We start from the raw sequence: 11,611 nt of genomic DNA, 5'->3' as shown, positions 1-11,611 counted from the left end.
TTCAAATAACAAATATAGTAATATTTTTATTAACTGTTAAACAAGCATAGGCTAACAGAACTATGATTACATAAATTTTTTCTTAAGTATCGCGATTTAGGCGTATAGAAAAATAATGTAGAAATTATCTCTTCTGATGTAATAAGTGGAAGTAACAGAAAGATGCGTGCGCTCACGTAATTAGTATTACTTTTATATTTCACATTGCCTTTTGGAATCTCAGAAATGGTTTTACGAAAAAATAAAAAAAATATTTAATATATTCTTTCAAGCATAACAAAGAAATAAAGAAAACTACACCTGAATGGGCAGTTAAACGTGGTTTAAAATGCTGAATGTTTCATAGTTGAACATTTAACTAGATATAAGCGTGAACACAGAATATGAGGTTTGTAGTACGGAAATAAATAGTTGCATGTTGAAGTAAACTATGCCGTTCCCAGTGAGTATGAGAGTCTGTTGTGATTTAGCTATCATGAATATGAGTTGCTTGGTGACAGCTGGGTACGCCCACACTTCCCACTCCACGCTGTACAAATCCAAGCTTAATTCTTCACTTGTCTGGAAACATATTAAAAAAATCTTTAAATGTAAAGAAAATAAATAATTTAAAATGAATGTGAAAGAAAGCTTTACAATTAATAATAATTTGAAACCGAAAGCGGATCGGAAACCAATGCACGGTAATACTATTGATACTTTTTTCTGACAGAAAAAAAAAATTGTTACAACACCCAAGAACTTTCTTTTGCATAAGAGTGAAACAGAATTAAATAATTGTTGGAATGAATACTTGCTTCGTATACGATATATTATGTGTTTTTTTTAATTTATATTGTTAAAATATTGAATTATATGCAATAAAATGTGAATAAGTAATATTATTTGATAAAATATGACCGCCCAGTGGTTTTTAAATTAAGGTTTACTATAAGGGTTAGGGGAATTAGATTTGGAAGAGAATTAAAATATAGTACATAAAATATCCGTGACATTTTGATGAATTTTAGTCGATCTAATAAAAGAGTTACGGTAAGTTGTCGGTAGCTAGGTGCTAGTGCCATTTATACCTAGTCATATATTTTTGAGGTTCACATTTTAAACACATGCGAAATGAAACTAATATTTTTCGGATTTACTATTCGTATTTTACTGTGATCACGGTCGCCGAAAAGTAACCAAAACATCGGTATTATGTAGTTTTTTTTTAAATAACGAAATACGCGAAGTGAATCCGAAAAATATTAGTTTTATTTAAATGTATACTCGCGAAAGTTTTAGATCTCATTACATTCGAAATGGACGCTACACGAAAAGCGTAGATTGGAGACTTGTTTTCTCGTATATAAAAAAGATGGCTAAATATAATATTTGAGTACCGTTGCTAAACTCCTAACCGAACCAATTACTTCATATTTTTTTTGTATTACAAATATAATAATTTACGTAAAAGATTTCTTTTTTTAACATATAGATCAAAGCAGTTACGCTCTAAATTACTTTCGAGTACTAGCCGTGTGCTATTGAATTCAGTTACATTGTCTTGATTTGGGCTAGTTCGTCTTTTATGTGCTTTAATTGGCCAAATTAATTCAAATTGTTCAAATATCTGTCTAAAGCATTACATTTAATTGCTCTGATAATGCTCGGTTAATAATTTTCCGCTAATGACTGACCTTCATTAAATTGCTAGCAAAATAGCAGGGCGCGAACATATGGATAATTCCACTTATAGCAAATATGGCGTATTTTGGATCAACTCTTTCGCTCAGATATATTTGATAAATATTAAGTGAAATTAATAGTGATGTAACCGCAAATACGGTGAACAACCAGCTTCCATAAACTTCCTGTAAATCTTCATAAAAAGATAAAGCCTCTTGATGGTCCCTAATTGTTTCTTTTATCATCATGTGAAGTTCCCATTTATTTTTAGCGTCCTTAAAGGCTCTCTCTACTTTATGTGCCAACAATTTCAGCTTGAGTCGCAAGTGATTGGTAGCTATGCAGAAAGAACCGTCAAACCCAGCGAAGTTTGGTGACAAAGTCAAGCATGTAATGAGATGATAAGCGAAAGTTAGTTCATAAATTGGCGAATCGTATTGTTTGTCTTCCAAATATTTAAGGTCCATCTCGTGTATCATATATTTTTGGCCCGTATCAGTTTTTAAACTTTCGTATATAGTTGATACGCCAGCGTAAATTGGAAATTGTGATGTCAAAAGAATTGGTATAAATATCCAGCAAGTTTGGCCGAGCTTGCCCAGTTTTATATATTTTTCGTATATTTCCTGGTAACTGTCATCCATATCATTACCTTTTAACAAATCATTGCTAATTTTTTCCAACAATTGAGCAAATCTATGTGTCTTATTAGTGACGTAAAAGGATTTAAAAAAAAATAATGTAACAAGGATACCAATGGTAAGATTCCGGGAAACGTTATACATGTCGTGGTTGCAAATACACTTCCACAAATACAAGAGGAACCAGTACAGCATGACGCCGTTGATGGCGATCACGGAGAAGATAACTTTAAAGCGTGTTTGAATATTTTCCCTGTTTGGGTAAATCATGGATATTGCCAGGGCAAATGCACAGTGCGGGAATGTTTCATTGAAACATTTGAACTTTTTGTCACTTTTTGTATAATTCCTTTTTATTTCCATCTTAAAACAGGAACATAAAATCAGTTCTGAGGTTTTCAGCTTGATAATATTAATCCGACTGAAATAGCAAAGCTCTTTCGTCATTAAAGGTAATGTTATAAAATTGCTAACAATTTTGCGACCATTACGCTTGATGAAAGCAATGTAAAAACCCTCATCAACTATTTCCTTCGATATAACATTTTTAATATGTCGAGGAAGTTCTATTTTGTATTTAGATAAGGCATTGAAATTAATTTAAGTAAAAATTATTATTTTATAAATTAATAAATTTTATGTTTTTTTTTTTTTTTTTATAAGTACTTCGCGTTTGTTTATTTTGTAACATTGTTATATGCAATGAATAGTTATAATATTAATGACAGCATTAAATCAATAAAAATATATTATATTGACAAAAAATATGTTAGTATCTTAAATAAAAATGCATATAAATAAATTCACTTGTATAAATATTTAATTAAAAAGTGAAATAATACATTGTTCTATGCTGTAGCTGTAAATGACGCAGGTAATGTATTTCGTTTATTATTTATGGCAACTATTAACACTGTTAAAAAAATTCAATGACATTTCATTAAATATTTAATACAAAAGGGAAACAACAAATGACTCAATACGTAAACTCCCAATGTAGAAATAATTTTTATTTAGAATTTTGTTGCCATTCTTTGTGTTTGTTAAATATGTAATGTTTACATATTTTTAATAGTATCTCTTTGGATGTATCCTTAAAGAGATATTTTCTTTAGTACAATTTTTTTTTGTTTTAAGTAAACAAAAGCGGATTTTAATGATAATTTTATGCAATCAACTAAGAGCGGGGTTTTGAAAAATTATGAAATATAATAAAAACTCTATACAAATCGAACGAATACATGATGGACCCTTTTGCAATAATTACGAATCTACTGTTTGGAATTGGTCAACAACAAATAAAGTAGGTATATCTATGAAGTTTGGGCGAAGTGTAAAATTTATTTCATTTTGCAGGTAATCATTGTTCAAATTTTTATCTTATAATGTATAAAGCAAATTGATGTAAAAAGATTAATAAATGGAGTTTGATAAAATTAGCATAAAGTAATAATATAAGTATGTAAATAGGTTTCACTAATTAAAAGTAAGAGCGAGGCAGAATTTGCTGCAGTAGCTTCCAGTGGCTGTTAGTCCAACAACATGTATATAAACCTTTTTCTACTTTTTGCAATATCTAAGCTAAATAGAAAAAATACAAGAAGTATAATAATCTTTTCAAAGGAGGATAAATATTAGTATCTATATTAATAATTATAAATATGATATTTGAACCACAGATTATACAAAATTTATCGAGATCTAAAACTGATATGTGTTCTAATAGTTTAAAAGTACCACCGTTACAGATTTTATCTTGATAATTTTGGATAAGCTGATAGCGAGTGAATGTGGCCCGACTGGTGTTTTTATCAGACCACAGGACCAATGTTATGAAATGTATTGCGTGTTTTATAGTTAATTTAATTATGCCAGTCAATAAACAATGTTTGAAATTGTTACTTTCAAGACCGGTTATCACAATTAAATGAGCTTCTAAATTAATTCCTTTTTTTGAATAAGTAATAAAATTTGTAAGGTATAGTTAAGAGCTTGTGTTTTTTTTATTACGTACTTTAAAACATTGAGGTTATCGTTCGCAAAATGTTTTGTTGAAGCGTTCCGAGTAGATAAATTCTTAATTGAATGTTTATCTGTGGAATATGTATGACTGGCTTCCTATAGTAAATATAAATTCAGTTTATCTGTATTACAATTAAGAAAATATATACAATTGTATACTTTGGTGACTTTAAATTTGACGCGACTAAAATTTTTGTTCCTTTAGTCCTGCAAGTTAGTTAAAAAAATATAATCAATAGACTGGAACATTATCTGAAATCAAACTCTTTAATTTAATTATGTTTTAGGTAATTTATATTTTCACTATAAATATTTTACGTTTGATACTAAACATAACTTTTGCGTAACGTTGCTAAAAATAATTAACTTCTAATTTATGAAACCGTAATAAATAAGTAATATTCTTTATGGGACTGTGTGCAGATCTATAGTTTTGTATGTATAATTAATTAAATTTTTCCTCTGTTTGACTTAAATGACTTTCTTTGACCGTTGTTTTTGCATTTTGAATCTGTTAATAGATTCAAAATTTTTGTGCATCAGTAAATGTTGGATACTCCATGTACTGAAATTTATGGACCTAAAAAAATTATAAGATTTGATTGTTTACTTAATTAAGAGGTTTTTGAAGAATGTAAAAAAGAAATTGTAATTAAATCTAATGTTGAGCTTAAAACAATTATGTTTAGTGAGTCTTGAGTTTAAGAAATTTGAGCTTTGACGTGACTGATATAAGATATATATTGTAATGTTACCATTTAACTAATAATGTTACTCTTGTATATATTTAAGTATCTGTTATAGCCGTGGTAACTTATACGTCTGTTATTACTATTTCGTGAAGATTTAATAAGTTTAATTTAAGATAAAACATATATTCGTGTGAAACGCGTCGAAGGCGTATAATTTGGTATAATCTGTCGTGGGTAAGCGTTTCTTTTATAATACGACTATTGTTGAATTAATTTAATTATGTAGGTTAATTTTAACAATGGCTTCTAATTTGAATTTTTCAAATAGCGTTTTCTTGTCATAAAACACAAATATTCGTATTATTTTTCATTCAAAATTGTTAGTTAGTTTTAATTAGATCCACATATCTGTAACAGAAATACAAAAGGACAATTTATTTCATGGTATATAAGTAAAGATATAATATCCACTTATATTTTATATATTTCAAAATATCCTAGAAAAGCATTAGTAGTTTCGAACTAATTTCTCTAAGTAAAGGTCTAAATACACAAAATAAAATAAACAACATTTTAGATTATTATTTTTTATAACTAGCAATCATTCAATCACTGTCATGATCCACATTTTAAGTCGATGAAATTTAATATTTTAAATTATAACACAACCGTTACTCGAACGGTAAGAATGAATACGTCGAGAGGAATTTCTTATTGGTCGATTATTTAAGTATGAGATACCTTGTATGGCTTTCCGAAAATAACGAGGCTGTTATATATAAAAAAAATTATCCTAAACGAAATAAAACAAAACTGCTAACAAGCGCATTGACCTCAAAGGTACAAGAATATATGTATATATATTGTAATTATGTATATATAGTTAAATAATAAATTTCTTAATTCTTGCGTTATGTGAATGATAATTATTTTTTAAGTAACTACTTTGTTAGTGCGCCTTTCGCTGAATTGATATCGACATATATAGTAAGAATTTTATTTAATTCTGGCTCAATGTATTTTAAGTATCTGTAACCGAACCACATTCATATAATATTGAGAAATACTGTATAAGTCACCAGCAAAATAAGGCTTTTTGAACATGTAAACAATGGCGAATTAAATTTGTACTAAAAAGCACAGTACTTTTTCGTTCTATAACAAAATGAGTTTATCTTTCTTTTACTATCTTTCAAAAACTTACTTACAGATGCATAATTTTTTTTTAAGTTATAATTGATCAAAGAAATTAAAACTATGCACAATTAGATATATTATACGAAAAAAAAAACTTAAGCATTCGAGTAAAAATTTCAAATTACTTTTATATTTAACAAAGTAACGATAAAAATTACTTTTAATGGAATGTTTTAACGTAACTCCACTAAAAATGGGTAATTAACCGGTTTAAGATTTCAAAACCGATGCCTGTTCATTACAACAATGGCAACACTATTAACATAAGTATTTTATAAATATATATCTTATTCGACTTTCACTGGGACATAAATAAAATCTTAATGGCAATCGAGAATTTCGTGTTGCTTTCATATAATTAGTTGGGAGATATTATTGAGGTATTATTTTCTAGGCGTCAATTATTCTAAGATTCAAAACAAAACTTAATGAAACTATAATATGATGTTTATTTTATTTAAATGAAACCAATATTTTTCGGATAAACTACGCGTGATTTATTTTTTAAAAAACTACATAACCCCGACGTTTCGGTTACTTTTCAGCAACCGTGATCACGGGCAGACGAGACGTGAATGTCGTCACGAGATGTTTATCCGAAAAATATTAGTTTCATTTAAATGAATAAAACTCGCGAAAATCTTAGATCTCATGTTGTTTATTTATTTAAATAAATGACTTCATTATAATGTAACAGGAAATCCTTGTCGCGGTACCCATTTCTTAGCCGGATTTATGTTAATATGTATATAGAGCAATTCGTTACCGGGTTTTGAAGCTGGTTTTTATGAGTGTTAACAGTCGTGTCATAAAGTTATATATGATTAATGATTTTATGTAAACTTAATAAAACTACACTGTAATATATCACTGTATATAAAATTATTCATATTTTTAAACGTGAATTAACAACATATTTCTGACAAGGTCTTTTGTTCAGATATGGAATTCGATGGAGAATGGAATGCGACTGGGATTTGGGAAAAACTTACTATTATATAAACACAAAAACTTGAGTGCATCCAGAGATTATAGATCAAATGTTAGAGACAGTTTTTCTACTACCTAACGATAAGATTATTTGTATTATATAAAAAATAAAAAAGTAAGTAGCGTACCGATATAATAATATAATAATGTGCCTTCATTTGTTTTTATTGAAACCGCTTAGTTAGGATAAATATATAAATTATTTTTGTTATGATTCATTGTGCTTATGTATCGTATAAAATAAAATATAAAATTCTATATATGCATATAAATTTTTTTATAATATAAAATTAGAATATTAAAATGTTACATCATGTGATAAAGACAGATTTCAGAAAAGGTAGCGGATCTTCCTGACTCAGTATCATCTGTTGTATCTAGTCTATCACTTTCTCTAATTACCAGAAGAAGCAACTGTAACAACACGCTTTATAAAGCCGCGTACACACGAGATAGAGGTATAAAAGTATTTTTATGTGTCTAACAGAAACACAACAATAAAAGTTTAATAGCTACGTCATGATTTATAAAATTTATGTCAGTCAGTAGTGTGTTAAAAAAATTGTTTAATAAAGTTTTAGTTTAAAATTGTATAATAAGTTTATATGAAAATACATAAAATAAAAATTAATAATTATATAACATTAGTTTAATTTTATGTCTAAACAGTATTTCCTGTGACTATTGAAGGATACGTATGTAATTGCTTAAGATTTAGTTCATGACATATAATATTTAATTATTAGTGACCAGTGTATTCATAGCTTTGCTCTCGGATTAGCCGGCAAAAACTGACTTCTTGTTCTACCTTATAGTAACACTCATAAGTCCGATATTCTGTTTACAGTCGTGATTTGCTCAATCATGTTCCGTTTTATTCAACAACTGAATATAAATAGTTACATGTGAGTTAACGGTCTGTGATTTTTTGAGTGATTGGATGAAGTGGTGTAAAAGGAATTGTTGGAAACAGAGTTCATTAGCTGACAACCGATTGTTGTATACCCATAACGAGATAGCATTTGAAAGCTATTACGGTGAAATTAAATCATGCTATTGATAAGTCTCGCACATTACAAGAACAGTGCTATTCTTGTATTAGTAACGAAATAAATGTTACTAAACACATTTTAGTTTAGTCACTTCTAATTAGTTTATAAGCGAATGTATTGTCACTAACTGGTACAGGCATGTCCACCACATTCTACTGACATGTTCAAGGTGAATAACTCAACGCTTGATCTCACGCTGCTGATAGACCAGTGCGGATCTAATTGCATGTTTCCATTAACTGATTATATAACTTTTACTTTAATTAATCATGTATTTATTCCATAAATAATACTGTTATCGTTGAAATCTAAACATAGATTCGGCTAAGTGTTAACATTGCTTTCTTTTATGTGCAACAATGGGCACAGTGTCATAGCAGTATCGTGATCTTAATTTCGGTAAGGTTGTTTCGCTCACGTGTGAACAGCGCTCCAGAGACAAGAACAAAGGCTGTTTATAAACTATTAATTAGCGTGTGATTAACGCATGTTGCTTTATATGGCTCATTTACTTGACCGGTACCAGCTGCCCATAGCTCAATTTAAAATCTGGCATCATTTAAATACTACGTCGTAGCTAAACTAACTTAATAGTTACTATAATGATTTGTTTCGCTTAATTTTTTAGATATCCGTTTGGAATGAATGAGATCACTGTCTAGATAATTTATTGGATAATTTATTGGATTAAATATAGAATTGATCGTTAGAATAGAAAGAAGTGAAATGAGTGTGTGATTTTAAAATAAATAAAGACCTGTTAAATTAAATCGTATACAATATTAATAACTACCACCTCTAACATTTTTGTAAAGAGACAGTATACGTTTAATCAAAAATAACTTTTGTAACTTTCCATGCAAAAAATTTTAAAATTTTATAAACTAATAATTTCTTTTTTTTTAATTTTAAAATTATAGTATATCAACTAAAAATAAATATGTAAATTGTAATAATAAGAATTATATATATCTGTATATCCATCTTTATGTTCAGATAGCAATAAAATATGTGTTATTCAGACCGTAATTTATTTGTGTTAAATTTTATACTGAACCCTTAGTCACTATTGAAATTATATTTTCTTTCACATGTGACGTATTACCATGCATTTGTAAACTGTGATCCTTTTATTTACTTATAAAATTATTTCTTCAACACTAATTAGTTAATAATTTGTTACTAATTAGTAGTTAAGACATACAATATTTTCGACATCACGCTACATACCAATAGATTCAAGTTTTTAATTTATGAATTCATACACAAAATTTTCAACGTTACTTTATGAATGAAAGACTGGAAATACGATGTATGTGAAAGAATAAAAAAATAAAAAAAGATGCACTTGAATTACAATTTACTATCATTACATAAAAATTAGACTCGAGCGAAGCCTCTTGTAAACTTTATTATAACTGCCTATAATTTTTTAATTAATTAATTTAAGGTAATAGATAAGATTAGGATTTTTTTTAATTAACGAGCGTGAAAGAATGTGTTCCATTTATATATATAATATAATAATTGCCATGTTTTCTATTGCAATTAATTTATAATATAAACAAAACAAAATAAATGTATACTTTGAAATTAAACTAAAAAATGTCTTGGCGAATTGACAACGAAGTTATTAAAAATAGGTACAGTATTTATTTCTGTATATATTGATAGGACATAGTTGAACATGAATTTAAATTTTGACTGGTATATAGATTTTTTTAAATTTATTATATATTATGTATGTTGGTGTAAAAAAATATCGCATCTATTAATATTTTAGATGTAATCTTAAAGAAGCAACAAAAGGCAATTGTTATACTTATGAAGTATAATAAATCGAATTATTCTCGAAAATTTTATATCAAATACTCAATGAGAGGCGCCGTCAAATGAGAGCTGAAGTGAATGCTTGAACCTTAATGCTGTTGTCGTTTTAACAGAGGTCAATACTATTGTCCGTTGATATTTTCAAATATCAGGACCGATGATATCATTATTCTGTGTTGCTTTCTATTGCTATGAACTTAAGCAATGTCTCCATTGCTTTAAGCTAAATATTCAAATTATGTTTGCGTGTTTTAGATTTTCAGTAAACGTTAAAAATTCAATGATTAGGTTAGGTAATAACGGTATTATTAAATGGTTAATCGAACTACGATTTATTATACTGATGACAAATAGGCGGTATTACTTACGATAACTACATCAATTTCCGACGTATTTAGTCGACCGCCCATAGTTACGATTCTTAATAACCAAGATAGCATCATACCCTGGAACGTAGCCCGCTGCGAGCTTATATTGGTCTTGGATTTCTAAGAACATTAAATATTTATAGAAGGTTTAAGATGTGTTATATTGAAGCGTATACTGAGACGGTACATTAGCGGCATTAAAGTCAAGACTTGTGATGATTTGTTAACGACGAACTTGTGTTAAAACTTGTATTAGTGTTAACTTAAATAATTTAATAAAAAAATATCTAAATTTATTTTGTGTTAGTCAAGATTAAAACAGATAAGTAAACATTTTCACATTACGAGGCGTGAAAGAATTTTATTTAAATACAACTATGTTTGTACCGTTGAACAGAATTGATTATATACCGAGGACGTGTTTCATAGATCTCACAAGTAAAATTTTAATACCGATACTCGAAACATGTTTTGAATGAAGTAGTACTACAGTGTTGTAAATGTGATCCGAGTCACACTTGTCACTAAATTAGAATAAAGATTTTTAGCTGTCGCTATTATAAAATGTCATTACGAATGTTTGTCATGCATATCCTTTCATAAAGTCTTATTTATATAATAAAAAACTGTCAATGTACATAATATGTCTTATTTATTTAGATTAAAATTAATAATTCATTGATTAAATATGAAATTATTAATATACCGAAAAATTTCTAATAAAATGGTGTTGATTTTTCTTTAAATAAAATTAAAATAAAATTTTAACAAGATATATATTTATGTTGACTTATAAATTTTATGTTGTTGTTTTTTTATATTATAGCATCTTTATAAGAGATATGAAAATGGAGTCATAATAAGACTGTTTGATTATGTATTGTATGTGTAACATTAAGACGTTGAAGCGAAAGTGTTAGATACGGTTATAATTCCGTATGATGTAATCGTAACGAACTGATAACAAGAGAATTGCATATTAGGGAAGTATTTTAATAAAACTATCGGTTCATTTAATTCTAATTTTGTTTTAATTACAACCGCCCAGTGGTTTGTTTTATTAAACTGGTTGGTGGATAATAATATAGGGAACGATAATGCTACTGAACTACGACGTATGGCTGGCGGTAATTTAAAACTGGTAACGGTGTATT

The 11,611-nt window shown here is 28.0% G+C and overlaps 1 protein-coding gene across 1 annotated transcript; it reads right to left on the bottom strand.

Annotated features, from left to right (window-relative positions):
* Positions 1-10: 10 nt before the first annotated feature.
* LOC116767485 (odorant receptor 46a-like) lies at positions 11-2,712 on the bottom strand. Its single transcript, XM_032657823.2, has 2 exons — positions 1,677-2,712; positions 11-561 (listed from the first exon to the last, which is right to left on the bottom strand). Exons 1-2 carry the CDS (start codon positions 2,667-2,669, stop codon positions 355-357), a joined length of 1,200 nt encoding a protein of 399 aa, XP_032513714.2. The 5' UTR covers positions 2,670-2,712; the 3' UTR covers positions 11-354.
* Positions 2,713-11,611: the final 8,899 nt, after the last annotated feature.

Source organism: Danaus plexippus, assembly GCF_018135715.1.
Source record: "Danaus plexippus chromosome 9 unlocalized genomic scaffold, MEX_DaPlex mxdp_24, whole genome shotgun sequence".
Classification (NCBI taxonomy): Eukaryota; Metazoa; Arthropoda; class Insecta; order Lepidoptera; family Nymphalidae; genus Danaus; species Danaus plexippus.
The sequence above is the reverse complement of the archived record's forward strand: the minus strand, read 5'-3'. Positions and strand labels throughout refer to the sequence as shown.